Source organism: Zea mays, chromosome 10 (genome assembly GCF_902167145.1).
Source record: "Zea mays cultivar B73 chromosome 10, Zm-B73-REFERENCE-NAM-5.0, whole genome shotgun sequence".
NCBI lineage: Eukaryota > Viridiplantae > Streptophyta > Magnoliopsida > Poales > Poaceae > Zea > Zea mays.
This window is the reverse complement of record NC_050105.1, coordinates 129,953,469-129,977,511: the sequence shown is the minus strand read 5'-3', so window position 1 is coordinate 129,977,511 and position 24,043 is coordinate 129,953,469. Positions and strand designations below refer to the sequence as shown.

At 46.2% G+C, this 24,043-nt stretch overlaps 1 protein-coding gene across 1 annotated transcript; it reads left to right on the top strand.

Annotated features, from left to right (window-relative positions):
• Positions 1–16,252: 16,252 nt before the first annotated feature.
• On the top strand, positions 16,253–16,799 carry LOC103641800 (uncharacterized). Its single transcript, XM_008665134.3, has one exon. The coding sequence runs from the start codon at positions 16,344–16,346 to the stop codon at positions 16,572–16,574; it is 231 nt and encodes a 76-aa protein (XP_008663356.1). The 5' UTR covers positions 16,253–16,343; the 3' UTR covers positions 16,575–16,799.
• Positions 16,800–24,043: the final 7,244 nt, after the last annotated feature.

The following is a 24,043-nucleotide window of genomic DNA, read 5'->3' as shown; positions in this document are numbered from 1 at the left end:
ATTGCATTCATTAGATTGTAATCTTGCCGACGGAGAGTCCGTGCTCATCCCCGAGCAAGGGCCTGTCCAAGAGGAGGACCAGGAGCAGGCTTCAGAGGCTGCTATTGAGGATCTCCCCGCAGCCCCAGCAATTGAAGGCAAGCCCCGGTTTTATGCATAACCGTATTATTATATGCTACTTTACTACACTTAATGCTTGTAGGATTGCAATGTGCACTTAAGTGTAGGAGTTGCTTGAAACCTCTAGTTGCATGAACTTAGGATTCCTTTTTGAGATGAATACTAGTATGCTAGGTCGAGTAGCTGCTTGCTAATCAGGATCTCGGTAGAAGTCGAGTGATTTTTCTAGCACTCGCGCGAGGTCAGGAATTGATTGTATTCATCTTGATAACGGGATCTATGTTAGTCTATGGACTTGGATCCAGGGAGGATGCCTTGTCCATGAGACGGGAAAAATCGATTAAGGATTAATGTGTGGATACCTGAGTCAAGCTTTTGAACGTACTAAGCACATGCCGGGAAAAATGGTAACCGGTAAACCTAGTACCTGAGTGAAGCCGGGCGCGGACTTTATCCCTCATGCGACCTGAGACTGGGTCTCCCATGCTAGCTATGGTGGGTACAAGTGCAGTCACTGCACGGCGGCAGCCGGGGTCAGTGGAGCATTGTATGCCAAGGCGGTGAGGCCTGGACGCGAACGGCGAATCGATGGGGACGGTTGTCATGTGTGGGGTCGGAGTACCCCGACATGCCGTGTGTTTAGGTTTACCTTGCAAGGATAAAACTCGATTCGAATCGTCTGCTTCTCGCAGCTAATGAGACTGCTTGATTCCTTGTACTGCATCGAGTAAGAAGTGAAATGTGGATTATATGAGATAACTTGTTGATTGAACTAATCGATTGTTACCATGTATGCTTAGAAGGAGCAAACCTAGCTAAGTTAATGATGATAGAACTTGAAAAGCTAAAAAATTGATTTTAGAAACAGCTAGTGCTTTTGGCAAACCAAACCCCTCAGCCAAACAGCTGCATAGTCTAGAGGTAGAGGAGTAGACTCCTCACACCGGTTAAGTCTAGCTGAGTATTAGTATACTCAGCCTTGCTTGTGGCACCATTTTTGCAGGTACCATGCAGGAAATGGTTGATGGTGTGACTTGGCCTACCACCCTGCCACCGGGTTGGACGGTCGAGTGGAATGTTGCTCCGGCAGGAGAGGAGCATGAGGAGTAGTGGGCTAGGCCTTGCCCATTTCCTCAGTACCGACGACATCGATTATCCGCTGCACTTTATTTTGTGAACTTTATTGCTACTCAAAAACTCCGATTTATGTAATAACTCAGTGCTTAATTGAGGTTTCCTGTTTTATTGTAATTCTTCTATGACTCACCTTCGAGTGAGATTGTGGAATTTAATCCTGGTTAAGTGGCTCTATCAGACTAGATCTGAGGGACTGACGGGTTATTCCGATTTAAGTGTGTTGCGACCCCTGGGGCGTGACTTAGGCACTTAAGCTGGAATAATTCGGGTGGTTCTGCCACAGAAGGTTTGGATTTTGATGAAACTTATGCACCCGTAGCTAGGCTTGAGTCAATTCGTATATTACTTGCCTATGCTACTTACCATGGCTTTAAGCTTTACCAAATGGACGTGAAAAGTGCCTTCCTCAATGGACCAATCAAGGAAGAGGTCTATGTTGAGCAACCTCCCGGCTTTAAGATAGTGAGTACCCTAACCATGTGTATAAACTCTCAAAGGCGCTTTATGGGCTCAAGCAAGCCCCAAGAGCATGGTATGAATGCCTGAGACATTTTCTTATCACTAATGGCTTCAAAGTCGGTAAAGTCGATGCTACATTCTTTACTAAAACTATTGCAAAAGATTTGTTTGTATGCCAAATTTATGTTGATGATATCATATTTAGGTCTACTAACAAATCTACTTGTGAAGAGTTTAGTAGGATTATGATTCGAAAATTCGAGATGTCTATGATGGGGGAGTTGAAGTATTTCCTAGGATTTCAAGTCAAGCAACTCCAAGACGGCACCTTCATCAGCCAAACAAAGTACATTCAAGACATACTTAACAAGTTTGGAATGAAGGATGCCAAGCCCATCAAGACACCCATGGGAACAAATGGGCATCTTGACCTCGACACGGGAGGTAAATCCGTAGATCAAAAGGTATATCGGTCGATGATAGGATGTTTACTCTATTTATGTGCATCTCGACCGGACATTATGCTTTCTGTATCCATGTGTGCAAGGTTCCAAGCCGATCCTAAGGAAGTTCACCTTAGGGCCGTAAAAAGAATCATGAGATATTTAGTTTACACTCCTAAGTTTGGACTTTGGTACCCCAAGGGATCCACTTTTGATTTAATAGGATATTTCGATGCCGATTGGGCAGGGTGTAAAATTGATAGGAAGAGCACATCAGGGACTTGTCAGTTTCTGGGAAGATCCCTGGTGTCTTGGGCTTCAAAGAAACAAACTCAGTAGCTCTTTCCACCGCTGAAGCAGAGTATATTGCCGTAGGCCATTGTTGTGCGCAATTACTTTGGATGAGGCAAACCCTTAGGGACTATGGTTACAAATTGAGCAAAGTCCCTCTCCTATGTGATAATGAGAGTGCAATCCGCATGGCGGATAATCTCATTGAACACAGCCGCACTAAGCACATAGACATTCGATATCACTTTTTGAGGGATCACCAACAAAGGGGGGATATCGAGATTGCTTATGTTAGCACCAAAGAACAATTAGCTGATATATTTACCAAACCTTTAAATGAGGAAACCTTTAGCAAACTTAGGAATGAGCTAAACATTCTTGATTCTCGGAATTTTGATTGAAACATTGCACACATAGCTCATTTATATACCTTTGATCATATCTCTTTCATGACTACGACTAATGTGTTTTCAAGTGTATTTTTATGCTTAGTCGTAGATTGAAAGTGTTGGGGACTTGTTCTCAAATGCTATGAGTTAAGAACAAGGCAACATAGAAAATGTTAATCGGTAAAGTCCTTCGTCCTTCGAAGCATTATTCCCCTCAGGATATAATGGTTTTCGGACGAAGGTTATGAAAGGCGTACCTTCATAAATATACTATACAGTAACGAAGGATGAATTATAAAGAATATAAAAGATAACATAGACAATTGTATATTATCATTATGTAAAAACAGAAATAACGTCGAATTACAAATGTACCTTCAATTTGAAGGAGATGAAAGTACAAGCGTGACGCACAAACGAATGCCAAATCAGCGTGAACAGTACGGGGGTACTGTTCACCTATTTATAGGCACAGCACACAGCCTATACAAAATTACATTTATGCCCTTTACATTTGATAATAATTCTATAGTAATCTATCGAGGTCTGAATAGCCTTTTCATCTTTAAGTCGGTTTCATTTTTTGCCACCACGCCGAAGCTTTCCTGCTTACACCTTCGGCGCTGTATCAATCTTCGTATTATTCTGATCTGCTGCGATTCCGACTTGAGTCCGAAGATACTTGTTCACACATTATACTCCAGAAATACTGTTAAATCCTGTTTTTGAGGACCTTCGTAAGCCGAAGGCCCCCAACAGTAGCCCCTCGCAATATTAATTTGTTTAAAATAATAAATTTAGATTGCGACATGGACGAAGGCTTTACGCCGAAGGTCCGAAAAAACACCTTCCCTTTGCTAGAATAGCAACGTTCACTGACAAGCGGGGCCTTTCAATTTCCAACGCACTGGGCGTATAAATACGGTCATACCGCAAACTCATTTGGCACGCTCTCTTGCCATCTGCTCCTGCTCACTCGACTTTTAGCTCTTGTGCACTGAGATTTGCTGAGCTTTTAGTTTTGAAGCTTCGGATTTGAAAACAGTTTTTTAGTGTTTCCTAAGATGTCTGAAGATAAGAAGGCTACTGCTGAGATGAAGCTGAGTCTCGACGAAGAGAAGAACTTGGGATTTCTTATAGCGATGTCGAAGACCAATACAGAAAAAATCACTAAGGAGATTCTGGAAGGTTTGTCTGAAGACACTGGTGACAGCGACAGTTATGATGTGGACAGTGGTGGTGAAGACTCCGAAGATCGCCCTTGGCGACCAAGCCATGTAGTTTTCGGCAAATCAACTATCAAAGAAAATTATCTTGTCAACATGAGGGGAAGGTATTTCCGGGATCTGTCCATTGTGAGGGCCGACGAAGGGGAAAGGACTTGTCCATACCCTGAAGAGAATGAAGTCGTAGTGTACCGAAGCTTTTTAAAAGCTGGACTACGATTTCCCCTGAGCGAGTTTGTCGTGGAGGTGCTGAAAATATTCGAAGTCTATCTTCATCAACTTACCCCCGAGGCAATCATAAGGCTGAATATCTTCGTGTGGGCCGTGAGAAGCCAAGGTCTGAAGCCTGATGCAAAAAGTTTCTGCAATATACACAAATTATCATACGAAACAAAACCTTGGGGTAAGGAACAGTATCACAATAACTTTTGGCTGCTACAGTTTCGTTTCTCGGTCCGGGTCAAGCTGTCCCGTGCCAACCTTTCGGAAGAGATGGCCCGGCGACTGGATGACAGAATGGTTTTATGTGAGGAATGACCTGTCAGTACGAGAAGATATCAAAGGTATAATTATGCGCCCCATTTGGCAAAGCTTCGGCCTTCGGAGGCCGAAGGTTGAAATGAATGAAGCTGCCGAAGAATGCCAGAGAGCCTTCGGCGTTATCTGTTCTTTTATTGGAACGAGAGATTTGGTACAAGAGCATATTGCCTTCAGGGTATGGCCGCTTGCGGAGAAATGGGAAATGCCGCAAGAAACCATAAAAGAGGCCAACGAAGGTGGACTTATCAGGTTGAAGTACACTTTTAAGTTTGGAGATAAATTCGTTGAGCCAGATGATGACTGGTTAAAAAGTATTGAAAATTTAAGTGATGAACTGCTTGGGGCTTATTCGAAGGCCGAAGATACTGCACTGTCAGCAGCCTTCGGAGGCCGAAAAAAGAAGAGGCTGAATCGGGTGTTTGATGCAATCGGGTTCGTCTACCCTGACTATCGTTATCCCATTCGAGGGCAAAAAAGAAAAAACACAACCTTTGCGAAAGAAGAAGCTGCAACTGCTCCTAGCGAGCCAGAACCGAAAAGAAAGAGGATAAAGGTCCTCACACATCGGTCGCGCTATATTGAACCAGCTTCGGTGCCTGAGTTTACCGGGGAAACTTCTTCGGCCACCGAAGCTGAAAAACCAACCGAGCCAACCTTGCTGCCAGAAGTCGCAGAAACGGCCGAAGCACCAACGAGGATAGAATTGGAAGAACCGAAGATTTTGTTACCAGAAACGAAAGAGAAGGCCGAAGCGCCATCCACAGAAAAAATGGAAGAAGTGAAAGAAGCAACTGAGGGATCGAAAACATCGAAAGTTTTGAGTCCTGCAGCAAATATTGAATCAATAAAAAACCAAAAGGGCCCAGTGGTGACCCCAAAAAGGAAAAGAATGGTCACTGTGGTAGATGTTCTGGAGACAATTGAGTCTTCGAACACAACTCCGAAGAAAACTGCTGAAACATCCGCAACAGAAACTAAAGTCTTCGATGCCGAAGCTCCAAGGCAACAGGCTGAGACCGAAACTGGGCCTTCAAAGCCCACGAAAGAAGAAAAAATGTCAGAGCCAATTCCTGTTGAAGAAATCAGTGCTGTTGCTCCCGAAGCATCCCCCGCGGTCCCTGAATATATTGTTCGACATGCTTCGGGAAAAAAGTTGTCTGAAAAAGAAAAACAAGAGGCCCAGTTTTATGCCCAGAAACTAAAATATCAAAAGGGGGCGTTGATATTCAACGACAGCGGAGAAGAAGACTTCTTGTACTGTCTCCCGGACAGCAAGGAGATTTCTGTCTGCCGGGAGATGAGCAAGAGCTTCGGATTCCCAACTCTAGAAGACGGACTCTCGGTGCTGTCGAAAGACGAGTTGGCCGACAGCTTGGCGTACAATAGTTTAAAGGTACAAAATTTGAGACCTTCGTATTTTTGTTGAAATCAAAATTTTCCGTTTGCTTAAATGTATTGACGCACACACATTTGTCTCCGCAGGGCCTTATACTTAGCAATGCCCTCAGGGCCCAAAAAGATGCCGAGGACGAAGGATGCGCTATAGCCCTGAGCAACCTTCGTTCCGAAGTAATCGAGCTGAGGAACGAAGGGCTCGAAAAAGATAAAATATTACACTCATTGATAAATAGGATAAAAGAAGACGAAGCTACTTTCAAAAGTCAAGCGGAAGCTCAGAAACTTGAAATCGAGGATCTTCGAAGACAATTGGCCAGAACCAAAGAGGAACGTATGCTTGAAGAAACGAGACGAGAAATAAGCGACCAATGGGCAAATCATTTAGAGGGAACTGTTGAAGAGCTTCGCTCATCCAAGAAGAGATGTTATAACAAATCTATGGATTGTGTTAAGAACTTGAAAACTAGCTTCGCCAGTGTTGGCGCATTTTCAAGTGAAGAAAACTTTACGAGAGGCAACCCCGAAGGCCCCATTGAATGGATTAGCCACGAAGCTGAGGCCTTCGAAGAAATTTTAAACAGACGCGGAGATATATGTGCTTTTTCGGGTGCCAGGGGAATTGCCACCATTCTGGAGAAAAAGGGCTGTGAGCATGTAAAGATTTTGACGCAATCCGAAACCACCCTGCTCTCCGAAGATACAAAGGATCCTTCAGCCGAAGCTAGCATGGTTGGTGGAAAATTTTTCACCGATATCTGGGACAACGGTGGCCGAGAAATGGCACGAGAAATTATCCAAAGAAGCGAAAAAGGGATCCACGAAGCTAGAAAAGTAGCAGAGGCTGCTGAGAAAAGCGCAGGGTCCGAAGAACAAATAGGTATTAACTAATGGTTTTTATTGTATTGTAACTTTTGATTTTAAACTCCGCTCGCAATCTGTAATAGCAATGTAGTCGTATCCTGTCCTCCCTCAGATCCTACTGAAGCGTCTTTGGGCCCTCAGCCTAAAGATGACGATGAAATTAAAAAGATGGCTGAAGATATCATGGATCAGGTTGTCGATCGACTTCTGAACGAAGCTGCAGAAGTAGTACTTAGGGAAATGTAGGTGCTATTGTAAAAATATTTGAAGTGTAATATGTGTAATATCTTGTAACCTTGAACGTAATACATCTGTTTTTACTGCTCAATTCTTTACGATGCATGAAATTTTACTCACGTACCTTTTTTGAGTCTTTGACGAAAAAACACCTTCCCTTCTTTTCATGCTTCGTGAAGAAGGATTTCTATTTGTCACAACAATATCCATAGTATTCTGGTGAATAATATCCAAGCTTCGTGAAAATATTTTCCGAAGTTGCACTTTCGAAGATCGATAGTGTATTTCTTTGTAACTTGGCATGATTTTCCCCCTTTTTCAAAACATTCTTCGAAGGTCGATATTATGGCCCCCTTTGGTGCTATATGCAGCATGATGTATGATGCTTATGTTATGCGAAATGATGCGATGATGTTATGTTATGCAAAATGATGATTATTCCGAAGATACAGGCACATCCTGCGATAAATCACATAATCTTTTTGAATCAGTATTGACTTTTTGCTATAAGCCTCCCTTAGGAGCTTCTTCGCCTTTTACTTCAGCGGAATCAGCGTTTATTTTTCGCTGTAAGCCTCCCTTAGGAGCTTCTTCGCCTTTTACTTTCAGCGGTATTTGCGTTGACTTTTCGCGCTTCGCCTTTTACTTAGGCGGTATCAGCGTTGACTTTTCGTTGTATGCTCTGCATTCCTTTTGGAACGACTTTGGAGCAGAAACTTACACTGCGCTCTCTTTGGAACGACTTTTTGTGACTTCGGCAAACTTACTCTGCGTTCCTTAGAACGACTTTTTGTTACTTCGAAGAATTATCGATAATTTGAAGGTCCTCTTTGTTAGCGCAAATCTTTAAACTTCAACAACTTAAACCTATGAAGAAAATATATTTTCTTTGTGGGAATCAACGAAACTATTTACATGAAACCTAAACAACGTCCTTTATTACACAGAAAATAAAACTGAATGAAAAAGATTGCTATTAAGGTAGGATATTTGTCAATAGATGTGCTTTGACTCTGGCACAGTGCTGTTGACTGTGCGAGCTTCGGACTGTTCTCTGAAGTCCCTTTGGTGTGGAGCATATTGGCTCCCTTCTGGCTGCTGGCCTTGTTGCAGCGGTGGTGGAGGCGGAGGCTGTTGCCAGGAAGCCTGAGGTTGACTCGCCGAAGCAACAGAAACTGCAGGGTGATTGCCTACATACTCTGGGATGTAAGGCGAATGATACGAAGCAGTGTGCATGACCTGCTTCGGCTGAGCCTGTTGTGCTGCCGCTTCGGCTATTTCCTTTTGCTTCTGGATGGTAACATGACACATCCTGATAGCAAAAGATTCTCCTCGGTTGATCGCCAAATCTTCCGCTGAAGCCCCTGGCACCTCTGCCTCTCGGAGCTGGTGGTCGGAAGGAGCCTTGCTGTTGCCCCGAAGCTTGTGAGGAACACTGTGGCCTTTGCTGTTGGCTCCCTCTATCATCATTTTGGGTAGAGTTATGAATTGATCTAACGTGCCTCGGATAGAACCTCCCTCCGAAGCCCCTGGTCATTTCAGAAAACCTGAAAGCCTCCTCCCTTCTTTGGCGAAAATCATTATCGGCCCGAATGTACTCGTCCATCTTCTGGAGCAGCTTCTCCAAAGTTTGAGGAGGCTTCCTAGCGAAGTACTGAGCTGACGGTCCTGGCCGAAGCCCCTTGATCATGGCCTCAATGACAATTTCGTTGGGCACTGTTGGTGCCTGTGCCCTCAAACGCAAGAACCTCTGGACGTACGCCTGAAGGTACTCTTCGTGATCCTGGGTGCACTGGAATAGAGCTTGAGCCGTGACCGGCTTCGTCTGGAACCCTTGGAAGCTGGTTAACAACAAGTCCTTCAGCTTTTGCCACGAAGTGATGGTTCCTGGTCGAAGGGAGGAGTACCAGGTTTGAGCAACACTCCTTACAGCCATAACAAAAGATTTGGCCATGACCGCAGCATTGCCACCATACGAAGATACTGTTGCTTCGTAGCTCATCAAAAACTGCTTCGGGTCTGAGTGATCATCAAATACGGGAAGCTGAGGTGGCTTGTAGGACAGAGGCCAAGGTGTAGCCTGCAGCTCAGCGGACAGAGGAGAAGCATCATCAAAAACAAAATTCCCATGATGGAAATTGTCATACCAGTCATCTTCATTGAGGAAACCCTCCTGATGAAGGTCTTGGTGCTGAGGCCTTCGGTGTTGCTCATCCTGAGTAAGGTGACGAACTTCCTCGGAGGCTTCGTCTATTTGCCTTTGTAGCTCAGCTAGCCTGGCCATCTTTTCCTTCTTCCTCTGCACCTGTTGGTGAAGCATCTCCATGTCTCTGATTTCTTGGTCTATCTCATCCTCTGGTGGTGTCGGACTAACAGCCTTCCTTTTCTGGCTTCGGGCCTCCCGAAGAGAGACAGTCTCCTGGTTGTGGTCCAGCGGTTGGAGAGCTGCAGTGCCAGTTGCTGAAGCTTTCTTCGGCACCATAGCGAAGGTTTATGATCACCGAAGGTGTTCAGAAAACTCAAAGAGTGGAAGTGAGTTCACCGGAGGTGGGCGCCAATGTTGGGGACTTGTACTCAAATGCTATGAGTTAAGAACAAGGCAACATAGAAAATGTTAATCGGTAAAGTCCTTCATCCTTCGAAGCATTATTCCCCTCAGGATATAATGGTTTTCGGATGAAGGTTATGAAAGGCGTACCTTCATAAATATACTATACAGTAACGAAGGATGAATTATAAAGAATATAAAAGATAACATAGACAATTGTATATTATCATTATGTAAAGACAGAAATAACGTCGAATTACAAATGTACCTTCAATTTGAAGGAGATGAAAGTACAAGCGTGACGCACAAACGAATGCCAAATCAGCGTGAACAGTACGGGGGTACTGTTCACCTATTTATAGGCACAGCACATAGCCTATACAAAATTACATTTATGCCCTTTACATTTGATAAAAATTCTATAGTAATCTATCGAGGTCTGAATAGCCTTTTCATCTTTAAGTCGGTTTCATTTTTTGCCACCACGCCGAAGCTTTCCTGCTTACACCTTCGGCGCTGTATCAATCTTCGTATTATTCTGATCTGCTGCGATTCCGACTTGAGTCCGAAGATACCTGTTCACACATTATACTCCAGAAATACTGTTAAATCCTGTTTTTGAGGACCTTCGTAAGCCGAAGGCCCCCAACAGAAAGGGAAATAGAGTCTTCGGCGAAGACAAGGCTTCCACTCCACTCTATCGGTATCATTTACCATTCGCCGTCACTCCACATCACTCCAATTTGGTGTAATCTTTCACTCATATTTACTTATACCAATGGGGGACTAAGTAAAGAAGGGCTCTCAACGTCTCTGTTTTTGGCGATTAATGCCAAAGGGGGAGAAGATATAAAGCCCAAAGCAAAAGGACCGCACCACCAAGTTTTCAAAAATTTTGAAATGAAGATTTATTTGGTTTCACAAATGTTTGTTTTCCAATTGGTATCTTGTGATAAACAATTTCTTCAAATGGTATATTTTCAAAATTGGCATCTAAATTACATACTTCCAATTGGTATCCATTAAAACCATCTTGAAAACTAAGAGGAGAATTTCATTCAGGGGGAGTCTTGTTTAGTCAAAGGAAAAGCATTTGAAATAGGGGGAGAAATTTCAAAAGTTGAAAATGCTTATTGCAATCTTACTCATATACCTTTGACTATTTGCAAAAGACAATGAAAAGATTTTCCAAAAAGAATTTGCAAAAACAAAACAAGTGGTGCAAATGTGGTCCAAAATATTAAATAAAAGAAAGCAATCCATGCATATCTAGTGAAACTATAAATTGGTTTAATTCCAAGTAACCTATGCACTTACCTTATGCAAACTAGTTCATTTCTGCACTTATATATTTGCTTTGATTTGTGTTGGCATCAATCACCAAAAAGGGGGAGATTGAAAGGGAAATAGGGTTAACCTTTTCCCAATATTAATTTTGGTGGTTGAATGCCCAACACAAATAATGGACTAACTAGTTTGCTCTAGATTATATGTTCTACAGGTGCATAAAGGTTCAACACAAACCAATAAAAGAATGAAGATAGGGTTCAAATACAAAGGAGCAAAAAACCGAGTGTGCCCTGGTCTGGCGCACCGGACTGTCCGGTGTGCCACCAGACAGTGTCCGGTGCACCAGGACCGTAAAATCCCAAACCAGCCACTCTCGGGTTTTCGCCAGCGCGCTCCGCTATAATTCACCGGATTGTCCGGTGTGCCACCGGACTATCCGGTGCACCAGCGGAGTAACGGCTATCCAGCGCAATGGTCGACTGCAACGACGCCTGGCATCGCTACAGTGAAAAACAGTGCGCGCAGAGTCAGAGCGCAGAAGTCAGAGGCGCACCGGACAGTGAATAGACCTGTCTGGTGTGGCACCGAACTGTCCGGTGCCACTAGAAGACAAAGCCTCCAACGGTCGAAAGCTCCCGAACCCTAACGGTTGGGTGACGTGGCTGGCGCACCGGACAATGTCCGGTGGTGCACTGGACTGTCCGATGCGCCCATCGACAGCAGCCACCCCCAACGACTTGTTGGTGGTTGAGGGCTATAAATACCCCCAACCACCACCACTCCAAGCATCCAAGTTTCCAGCATTTCACATTCAATCCAAGAGCTAGTGCATTCACTCCAAGACACATTTTCAAAAGATCAAAACTTCTCTAAGTCTAGAATTCATTCCAACCACCTAGTGACTTGAGAGAGAGTTTGCTTGTGTTCTTTGTGCTCTTGTTGCTTGGATCGCTTCCTTCCTTCCTCATTCTTGTTCCCAAGTGAATTGTAATCAAAGCAAGAGACACCAAGTGTGTGGTGGTCCTTGTGGGGTCTAAGTGACCCGTTTGATTAAGGAGAAAGCTCACTCGGTCTAAGTGACCGTTTTGAAAGAGGGAAAGGGTTGAAAGAGACCCCGTCTTTGTGACCACCTCAACGGGGACTAAGTTCTTTAGAACCGAACCTCGGTAAAACAAATCATCGTGTTCATCCGCTTTATTTCTTGGTTGATCTGTTTTCCCCTCTCTTTCGGACTCGGATTCATTTCTAACGCTAACCCCGGCTTGTAGTGTGTGCTTAAGTTTATAATTTTCAGATTCCGCCTATTCACCCCGCCCCCCTCTAGGCGACTTTCAATTATGTGTATAAAAATTGGTGATTTGTGATGCATTTGTATATATAACAATTGTTGAATGCTAATTATTGGTATATTATTATTGACAACGACTATAACTAGGGGCAACTTTCTGTTGGTTACTAAATGTATAGTATAACGACTAACGGTTGGTCGCTAAATCTATAATACAGCAACCCACAGTTGTCGCTAAAAAACAATATTAGCGATGGACGGTCAGTCGCTAAAAGATGTTGGTCACTAAAGCCTTTAGCAACGACACTTACAGCGACCATCCTTATGGGTCGGTAAAGGTTTTTAGCGACCAACCGTAGGTCGCTGAAAGTGAACCATCGTATAGTGGAAGTGAGGCCCGAGCCTCTTACTGATTTGGGGTTTGAAGGTTAAACCCTCGGCATGGTTCAGTAACCGCCCGAGAGCACATGGGCTTCGAGCCCTTTATTGATCAAGGGTTTGTAGGTTGGCCCCTTGGCAGGGTTCGACAATCGCCCTAGAGCACAGAGCCAGGGATGACTATGGGTATGCCTATACATGGCCAAGGCTCGAGCTACAATCCCGATGTACCCTAAGACATATCCGAGACCCCCGGGAGCGATTCGTGACGATATCCCATCGGAGGGAAGCATCGAGCCCTCGAACCCCATCAAACGGGTCCGGGACCAGGCGAATCACCCGCAGGTACTTTGGGGCGCATCTCTGGATCACTAGCCAACTCCTATCGAATGGATCTCGGGCCCCCACTCGGATTACCCATTAACAGCTCACCAGAGACGTTATGTCTGTTGCCCATCGAGGGTAGCATGACGCTTTCTCCCTCTTCTTCCTTGTGTAAAGGCGACGAAGAGGCGTATCATTAAAAAGTCAAGGCATTCCTCTATCATCCTCTCGCCCTATATGCAGAGGCTCGGGGACTGCCCTTGCACCCATGTTGTGGTAGAATTGTTAGAAACTCCAGCAACCCAACGCAGAGATTCGGGGGCTGCCTTTGCACGCAGCCCACGACCAAGTGACGAGTGAAGGACAAGTCAACGATATCTACGAAGGGGAATATTAAGACCTCAGAGGAGTATACCACTCTTTTGAGGCCTCAGTGACTACACTCGACGGGTGCGCTCACGTGCACCCCTCAGAAACAAGTCTATCGCCTCTTAGAGTAAAAATATACCCGCACAAAGATAGAAGAGCCCCCAATCAAGTGTCAAACACTTCCTTAGAGGCTCGGGGCTACTGCCTGGTATCATAATTAGGGGTACCTGAATTACGCCCCTAAACACGCTTAAACCCTAAGCCGTCGTGAGACACGTTCCTCGAGGTTGGTTAAGTATGAGCCACGAATCGCACGAGCCCCCGCTCGATAGTCATCCAAAACTCCGCCTCGCTCGAGCCTGAGCGCTCGGGAAAATCCTCGTCTCGCCCGAGGTACCCTCTTCACGGAACAACGGTTTCCACCTCGCTCGAGCCCGCCTTGAAACAGGAGGACAACCCCGAGCCTGGCCTCAATCAAAGGTCATGGGATCCGTGGAGACAAGAACATTCAATGCGCATAACTACCCCACGTGACGTCGCATGCGAACATGAGTGACAAGACCACGGTCCCGTCCACTTTCACTAACTATGATGACGCATGCCCACGGCTACTGCCCCCCCCCCATGTCATCTGCCAACTCCAGATGGGACGCGCGTACGACAGAGCTTGGTCTGGCCCCCGGGAAGAAACTACGCCTCGCCCGAAGCCGGTCTCAGCCTGGGAACAAACTCTGCCTCGCCCGAGCTCATCCTTGGCCACCTGCCCCTCACGAATCCCGCGGAAGGCCACTCCTTTAACTGTGCCTTGCACGGTTGCGAGCCCTAGAGCAGGCTCGGTCATGGCCACAGCCTCGGGAAGACTTCCGACTCGCCCGAGCATGGCTTTGGCCTTGATAATACCGATGAAAGGACGCCTGACATCACCAGAACTGCAGAGCTGACGTCGGATACCCTACGTATTACAAGAGCTTTTTGCCATACCTACCACTGCTCCAACCACTACGACTCGGGCAGCTCCTCCATCATACAGGCTCGGGCATGCGACCGAGCACAGGCACTAGCCTCGGCTCTCTGCTTAGTCAAAGATGCAAATACAGGAACCAGACATTCCCCACCTGGCTCAAGTCAATAGCAAGTACAAAGGCCATACCAAGGGCTATACCTGCTACAGGGGCTCGGACACCCCCCTCTCCCATGTGCGACAAACCCTGGCACTCCTGGTGGCCCTCTTGTGGGCTATAAATAGAGGAGCCCAGGTCTTCATGCAGGGAGGCGAACACTTTACTGTTTTTTACCTCCACGCGGATATTGGCACTAGCCTCAATCAACCCTGGGGACTTGAGATCATTTTCTCTCTTTCAACCAGCTTGTATTTTCTACTGCAAGCACTTATATACAAGTAATATAAATCTCACCACCTTCTGCTGGAAATAAGGACTTCTCCTGCCCGAACCAGGATAAAGACTTGTGTCTACTTGAATCACCCATATAGACCAGGCCACGTAGCACTAATTCACTAGTCGGTAGGATTCTCGTGTCAAAACAGCGACAAGTACGTACATTTTTTAGAACATCCAAACAGGGCCGACTTGCATCAGAAAACCGGGGCTGGTTGCACACAAAAAAAGGTTCTTGGTTTGGATAGTAGGCTTCGGTTGGATTTGACGTGGCTCCTTGCAGGGCAGGTAGTTAGAGCAGTTGCTTCTCAACCCCCCCCCCCCCCCCCCCACCCCCCCACCCCACCCCACACACACACACAAAAGGGAGAGAGCGAGCGAGAGAGAGAGAGAGAGAGAGAGAGAGAGTACAGCGTTGCATGGCTTCTTGTGTCGACCGGCATGTAGGCCATTGAGAAATGCGCGCGTAGGGTCAATGGCTGGAGATGGAGGCCATGGATATAGGGATACACTAGGAGTAGGCCGGTTAGTTCCGGTACTCCATCGCCATGGTATTCAGCGGCAGGAGGCGCGAGATTGCGGGCTCTTGTGCTTGGTGCTGCCCGGCCGGCCGGCCCTGAAACCCAACACCCCACGACGGTGCGCGTCGGGGGAGGTAAACAATGGCAGGCGGAGGCGTCCGGACGCAGGTAGCTAGCTCCCGTCGCCACCTAAATTCCCGAGAGCTAGCTCTAAATGCGACCGCGCGCGCGTGATGGGTGCTCGATCGTGCGTACTCCACTCTTTCGATCGGATCCGGCGAAGCATGCGTGCATCGTCATGGGCAGCGTGGCCACAAAAAACGCCTAGGTTAGATGTGGCGATGAACCAAAGAACGGCAGACGCATTTGTCTTCCGTCCAGAATGGTCGTACGTACATCATGTTAGAAACTTTACATACACAGCTATCAAATGTTCATATATATCCCCTACCAGAAAATAAAACTGCCGATCTACACGGCATCTTTAACATATGTAGTATCTAGCTAGTTGTTTATAAGAACATAAGAAATCAAGAGCAGTTTAACCTTGTCGTTGCATGGCTCCACATGATCGTATGTAGTTTGTAGTCCTTCCTTTAACGCCAGCGAAACCAAGGTACAACAAACTGCAGCTCGATCTATCTAGTTAGTTGATCTATTGCACATACGTACTAGCTACTTCCGAGTACTCACTAGCTAGTGCTGCAAACCGTCCACTGTCCGCGCGTGAAAAGACGAGCGATCGGCCTCGTTTTTCCTTACCGCAATTAAGGCAAACTCACGGATCAAAGATTCGTTCTATGCAAGCAATGCAGCTCTATGCAAGCAATGCAGCCGTAGATCCAAGTAGCTAGCTAGGCTATCTAGGGGCATGCATAAATGCTTTTTAAAGAGTGCACAGAAACATGGCGGACAAACTAATTCTCTCGTGCAACGGGCTTATATATAGAGAGCCATGCCATTTGCCCGTTGCCACACAGAAGCTATAGCTATATCTAACCCGCGCGATCGAACTCCTGTTAGTTTGGTGGGCTACGTACGTACTCACTACAGAAAGCTAGCACTGCCAAGTAAGGTCTTCAGAAAGAAGAAAGGTGTAGGGCATCTTCGTCAACCTCTCGCCCAACATGCCCGAGTTCATCAGAGCTGCAGCTGGGATCCTGACCGTTCTTCTCCTCGCCGTGGCTCTCTCCTCCACTGCACTTACTTCCGTGGAGGCGGCGGGCAGGCGGCTGCCCGCGGTGGGGCAGCAGCAGTACGCTGGCCACCGCATGCTGCATGAGAGGGCCAGGTCGCTGATCATGGCATGGGTAGCGCAGCTCACCCAGGGGCCCAGCCCTAGAGGCCCTGGGCACTGAAGAGGTTCGAGCCAGCTCCTGCTCCGCCTGCTGCATGCATGCGCGTACGCACGTGTTGCCCCCGACAGTTTTCTTCAGACTAGCTTGAGTTTTGTTTCACGCTTAGTCAGGAGAAAACCTCATGAGTATTTAATGCTTTTTTACGATGCTTTTCTAAGACCCGCGATATGATGTGTGTTGTTCCTCGCTCATATATATGTGGTACTTGCTTCCAGCACTCTGCAATGCTCACTTGTGCAGTGTCTATATATATATATATATATATATATATATATATATATATATATATATATATATATATATATATATATATATATATATATATATATATATATATATATATATATATATATATATATATATATATATATATATATATATATATATATATATATATATATATATATATATATATATATATATATATATATATATATATATATATATATATATATATATATATGATAAAATAGACAATAAAGGGGAGCAACAGCGTGAAATCATATAGCTTATATAATGGCATACAATATCTTGTTTCTGGTGTAACATTTCATGCATGGAAATAGATTGTTGTTATGTTTTTCTACTATCACTACCAGAATTCGTGCCTTTGCCGAGTGCCGGTGGCTTTGCCGAGTGCTTTTTATCGGGCACTCGGCAAAGCAGACTTTGTCGAGTGCCGCACTCGGCAACGTCCTGCGCTCGGTAAAGAGCTAGTTACCGAGTGTAGGACACTCGGCACAGCCAAGCACTCGGCAAATACTTCTTTGCCGAGGGTCAAGCACTCGGCAAACATGGCTCTCGGCAAAGGACCGTTAGCGGCCGTCTACAACTGACGGTCGTCAGTCTTTGCCGAGTGTCAAATATCTGGCACTCGGCAAACATAGTCTTTGCCGAGTGTCCTTTGTAGACACTCGGCAAAGCATATTTTTATTTTTTTATTTTGGTCACCAAAATTTTTGTGGTATGTTTCTACACTATGTAGACCTAAATGTACCATTTTGGGACAATTATAACAGTGTTTTCTATAGCTAGTACATTTAGTTTGTTTATTTGAATTTCTTCGGAAAATTTAGATTTGAACTGCAGGTCACTTGAAACTTGGAAAACCGTGCATGCAAAAATGATATCCATGCTACATAGCACAAGTTACGACCGATTTCAGGAGCGGACCGGAAACTTCGAGCACCATGCTCACTCAACATGACCGTAAACTTGCCATCCAGGTGTTTAAAAATTGTATAAAACAGAAACAAAGTCAGAAAATCATGAACTCTGTCCACGTGTCATGATATCATATGTAGAGGCTGTGATAAAAATTTGAAAAAGTTTCGAGAAAGCTGTAACGCACTATGTGTACAAACCTAAGAGATCCACATTGAAACTCTATGATTTCATGTGTGGTTCTCTTAGGTTTCTACACATAGTGTCTCACAACTTTCTCCAAACATTCTAAATTTTTTATCACAGACTCTACATATGATATCATGACATGTGGACAAGTTTCATGATTTTCTAAGTCTGTTTGTGTTTTATAAATTTTTTAAACAGCTGTATGGCAAGTTCACGGCCATGTTGAGTGAGCATGGTGCTCGAAGTTTCCGGTCCGCTCCTGAAAATCGGTCGTAACTTGTGCTATGTAGCATGGATATCATTTTTGCATGCACGATTTTCCAAGTTTCAAGTGACCTGCAGTTCAAATCTGAATTTTCCGAAGAAATTCAAATAAACAAACTAAATGTACTAGCTATAGAAAACACTGTTATAATTGTCCCAAAATAGTACATGTAGGTCTATATAGTGTAGGAACATACCACAAAAATTTTGGTTGGCAAAATAAAAAAAATAAAAATGTACTTTGTCGAGTGTCCAAAGAAGACACTCGGCGAAGACTCTCTTTGCCGAGTGCCAGCCTGGCAGCACTCGGCAAAAACAATAAGTTAAGGTTTTGCCGAGTGCCTGTCAGTCGACACTCGGCAACGATGTCTTTGCCGAGTGCCAGATCCGCGGTACTCGGCAAAATGTATTTTAAAATTTTTAAAAAAATCTTTGCCGAGTGTCAGATCGCGGGCACTCGGCAAAGAACGTGTAAATAGCGCCTGGTAACTTCTTCATTTCTCACTCTCTCACTCTCATCACTCCGCGCCGCCGCTGCCCTGTCCACGCCGCCGCGCCCGACACCGTCGTGCTCGTGCCCTCGGCGGTCGCGCCCTCGGGCCCACGCCGCCGCGCCCCTGCCCAACGCCGCTGCGCCCCTGCCCCCACACCGCCACGCCCGACGCCGAGTGCCGGCCAACGCCGCCGCGCCCCTGCCCCTACGCCGCCGCGCCCGACGCCGAGTGCCGGCCAACGCCGCCGCGCCCCTGCACTCGCCCGTCCTCGGCCCCACGCCGCCGCACCCCTGCGCCCACACCGCCGGCGTCCTCGGTCGCCGCGCCCTCGGCCCCCACGCCTACGCCTTCCTCGGCCACTGTCCTCGGCCCACACTCATCCCCGCTCATCCCCGCGCATATTCAAGGTTCGATATTTGTATATAATGTGATGTGATGTGATGTGAATGATATATGTAATTGTATAATATAGTGGAGTAGATTGTTTTTCAAAATTCATTTAGAAAGTAGGCCCCAAAATTCCATAGGAGTGCCGGTGGTTTGACCATTGGATCTCTTGAACTAGGTTGAGTTCGTTTTTTGCTGGCTAGAACCTAAAGTAGTAAAATGTAGTGGTAAGAATTATTTGACTTGGAATTGTGTGTTATTTTGTACCCTTGTGGGTTATTTTGTCTTCACAAGGTTGATCTTTCGGTAGATTGTATCCTCTTATAGCATGAAATGTGTGTGCGTGTCAGCCATCGTGTTGTTTGTTTTATTTGCAGGTTTTGGAAACCTCCCCGTGCGGGGGAGGTAATGCCGAAATTTTTTGTTGACAGGCATGTATTTTTTGCAGAGGTCTTCCTAGCCGCTGCGGGTCTGCCTGCACCGCGTCGCGTCGCCACTGCACCGACCCGTCACAGCCCCACTAGCCTGACTCCACCGCCACCCTAGGTATAACCTCTATTTCCGCATCATGGTCGTAGATCACGTAACCCAGTTAGGCGTCTCCCGTTCGAAAGAGATACGGTGTAGATATGCAGATCTTTGCATATCTACAAATGTATCAGTTTCAAATTGTCCACGTTTTTTGGACAGCCCGCGGTTGCGTAGATGGTGTTAGTTTCCATGCTCTACTCCGGTCCGAGAAAGAGTTTCGGCGTCACCTCCCTGTTGTTCTCCGGACAGTACACTCTCCCTGCCAGGACGTGTATCCGGAGAACAGCGGGGAGGTGCTGCCGAAATTCTATCTCGGATCGGAGTATAGCATGGAAACTAACTCCATCTACGCAACCGCAGGTGGGATTAGGACCTATCCTCACCTATTAGAAGGTAGGAACGTAGTGTACATGCATTACATGTCTATATTAAACTATACTCGGTTATATATGTTAGAGGATGGAGGACCGTGAGTGGATGTACACGGGCCGCGTTCAACGTAATGATGTCACCCCAGAATGGATTAGGAAGACCGATGCTTTCGTGGAACGGGCATATGGCGAAGCTGCTAAAGGAGCTAGCCTAGTCCCTTGTCCGTGCAGCAAATGTGACAACCGGAAAAGAAAACCAAAGAAGGCCATGGTATAACATATTTGGAAGAATGGATTTACGCCAGACTATACTCGGTGGATCTTCCATGGTGAAGCACATCGCACGAGAGAGGAGGTGGTGAGACAACGCGTCGAGGATTACGATGCTGATGTCGGGGTAGGAGACATGTTGAACGACTATCACGAGGCACAGTTCACCGAAGGACGTACGGAGGACGAGCCAGAGGCGACCGCAAAGGCATTCTACGATATGTTTGACGCGGCACAGAAACCCCTTCACGGCAAGACAAAGGTTTCTCAACTGGATGCCATTGGGCGTATAATGGCGTTCAAGTCGCAGTATAGCATGAGTCGAGACGCATTCGATGGTTTGTTGACAGTTATTGGCAGCCTGCTTCCGGAGGATCACGTTCTGCCGAAGAGCATGTACGAGGCACAGAAACTCCTTCGTGCACTCAAGATGACGTATGAACAGATACATGCTTGTCCGAAGGGCTGCGTCCTATTTAGGAAAGAACACACTGAGGAAAAGTACTGTCCGAAGTGTAAATCATCTAGGTTCATGGAGGTAGACTCTGGTGATGGACAGAAGAGGCAGCTCGACATCCCCGTGACAATCCTACGCCACCTTCCGTTCATACCGAGGATCCAGCGTCTATACATGACAGAGGAATCCGCGAAACAGATGACATGGCACAAAAAAGGCAAACGATACAATCCTGACAAGATGGTTCACGCATCCGATGGTGAAGCATGGACCCACTTTGATGCCATTCACCATGAGAAAGCCAAAGAGGCTCGTAATGTTCGTGTTGCGCTGGCCACAGATGGGTTCAATCCCTATGGAATGACCGCTGCCCCATACACATGTTGGCCCGTGTTCGTTATCCCCATCAATCTCCCCCCCGGCGTATGCTTTCAAAGACAGAACATATTCGTGTCGTTGATAATTCCTGGACACCCGGGGAATAAAATGGGCGTGTACATGGAGCCTTTGATTGATGAATTGGTCCGTGCTTGGGAGGAAGGGGTATGGACGTACAACCGAGCTACGAAGACAAACTTCAAAATGCATGTTTGGTACCAGTACTCCATGCATGACTTTCCGGTGTATGGGCTATTTTGCGCCTGGTGTGTTCACGGTAAGTTCCCATGCCCAGTTTGCAAGGAAGCTCTTAGGTTCATTTGGTTGAAGAAGGGTGGCAAATATTCGTCATTCGATAAACATCGACAATTTCTCCCTCCTGACCATGCATTCCGACTAGACATCAAGAACTTTACGAAAGGTGTCGTGGTGACAGACCGCCCACCTGTAATGATGACTGGTGCCGAAGTTCGCGAACAGATAGATGGTCTCGTGGCCAACCCAGAAGGTGGTTTTGTGGGATATGGTGAGCAACATATGTGGACACATAAGTCGGGCTTGACTCGGCTCCCCTATTATGATGACCTGCTCCTTCCACACAACATTGACGTGATGCACACTGAAAAGAATGTCGCCGAGGCACTTTGGGCGACAATTATGGAGATTCCTGATAAGTCAAAGGATAACGTAAAGGCAAGAGTGGATCTGGCAGAGTTATGTGATAGACCAAACCAAGAGATGAAGCCGCCTAGTGGTGGTAAGACATGGAGAAGGCCTAAGGCCAATTTCGTCCTGAGCAGGGCCCAGAGGAAGGAAGTACTACAATGGATCAAAATGTTAATGTTCCCTGATGGGTATGCAGCTAACCTTAGTAGGGGGGTGAACTTATCTACTCTGCGAGTCTTAGGGATGAAGAGTCATGACTTCCACATATGGATTGAACGAATTCTTTCGGCGATGGTTCGAGGCTATGTCCCTGAGCATGTCTGGCTAGCGCTTGCAGAGTTGAGCTATTTCTTCCGCCAGCTTTGTGCAAAAGAGTTAGCTCGGACCATGATTGCAGACTTGGAAAGGATGGCACCCGTGTTACTGTGTAAGCTGGAGAAGATCTTTCCACCCGGCTTCTTCAATCCGATGCAGCATTTGATTATTCATCTCCCGTATGAGGCACGAATGGGGGGGCCGTGCAGGGACGTTGGTGCTATCCAATCGAGAGATGTCTAAAGAGTATCCGAAAGAAATGTAGAAATAAATGCAAAATCGAGGCTTCCATTGCAGAGGCATACATACTGGAGGAGGTGTCAAACTTCACAACAACTTACTATGGTGACAAACTGCCGAGCGTGCATAATCCACCCCCTCGTTACAATGATGGCGGCAATGAATCGAACCTCAGCATTTTTCGAGGGCAACTCGGAAGCGCGAGTGGTTCGACCACCAAGACCCTGAGACATGAAGAGTGGCGCCATATCATGCTATATGTATTGACCAACCTTGAAGAGGTGACGCCATACATGGAGCAATTTCTTCATGAATTCTGGCGTCGATCAAGGGACCCAACTCCACAGGAATATTATACCCTTCTTAGAAAGGGTGCGGGAAATGGATTGCCAGATTTCATTTCCTGGTTTAAGGTACGTGCTTAGTTTGTTATTCCAAGTTGCTCTTACGTGCGAATAATATAACAATCTAGCGTGTTTGAACTTGCAGGGCCAAAGAGAGCCGTCTATGAGTGCTGAGTTGAGACAAGTAGCCAATGGCTTTGCCTATAGGGTCAGGAAATTTTCTGGGTATGACGTCAATGGATACCGTTTTCGCACAACAAGCTACGACCAAAGTCGGCCCAATCGAAAAACCACGTGTTCTGGAGTCTTTACGCCCGGGCTTGACGAGGTCGAGTATTATGGAAGAATTGAAGAAATATATGAACTCAATTTTTATGGTTCCAAACCTCTTACTCCAGTGATATTCAAATGTCATTGGTTTGACCCTGAAGTTACGAGACGGACACATTCTAATCTTGGGCTAGTCGAAATTCGACAGGATTCCACCTTACCAGGAGACGATGTCTATATTGTGGCCCAACAGGCCACACAAGTGTATTATCTTCCATATGCGTGCCAAACGAAACAACATCTTAAGGGTTGGGATGTTGTGTATAAGGTATCACCGCACGCTAAATTACCTGTTCCAAACGATGAAGATTATAACTTAGACCCGGACACATATGACGGAGAGTTCTTCCAAGAAGATGGGCTCGAAGGGCAATTTGAGATAGACTTAACCGAAGCGATCGGAATGGAAGTAGATATTGAAATGGTTGTTGATGACGAGGATGATGAGGTGCAAAATGAGAATGACTTAGAAATACTTGAAGGCAATGCCAATGACGAAATTGCGCCTTCAGATGATGTTGACTATGAAATGGTTGATAGTGATGATGACACTTATGATCCGGCTAACCCGGACACATATGAAGATTATTTTTAATCGATGTAATGCTATATTTCATTTATTTTGCATATGTTTCTAAATACATATTTTTTTATCTGTGCTTAATTGTTTACTCTTAATTGCAGGTTGTTGGACAAAGATGGTGGGCGGTGGGACGAGGACGAGGAGGGGGAGGGGGAGGGGGAGGAGGAGCACCCGTAGGACGGAGGAGGAGGGGGAGGGGGGAGGGGGAGGAGGAGCACCCGTAGGACGGAGGAGGAGGCGCAGCAGGACGCCGCCGTACAGCAGCAGGTGGAGCAGCAAGCCGCTGTCGATGCGGCACAGCAGGACGACGACGATGCGGCGCAGCAGGACGACGACGACGACGACGCCGCTCAGCAGGACGTCTCAGGTTCTGGCTCCTCAGGTTCGAGGAGTATCTACCTGCGAGGTCCCGCGAGCCTACCTAAGCGACCCATACTTCGTGACAGACGTCCGCTGATACGACCCGATGGAGAGAGGTAGGTAACT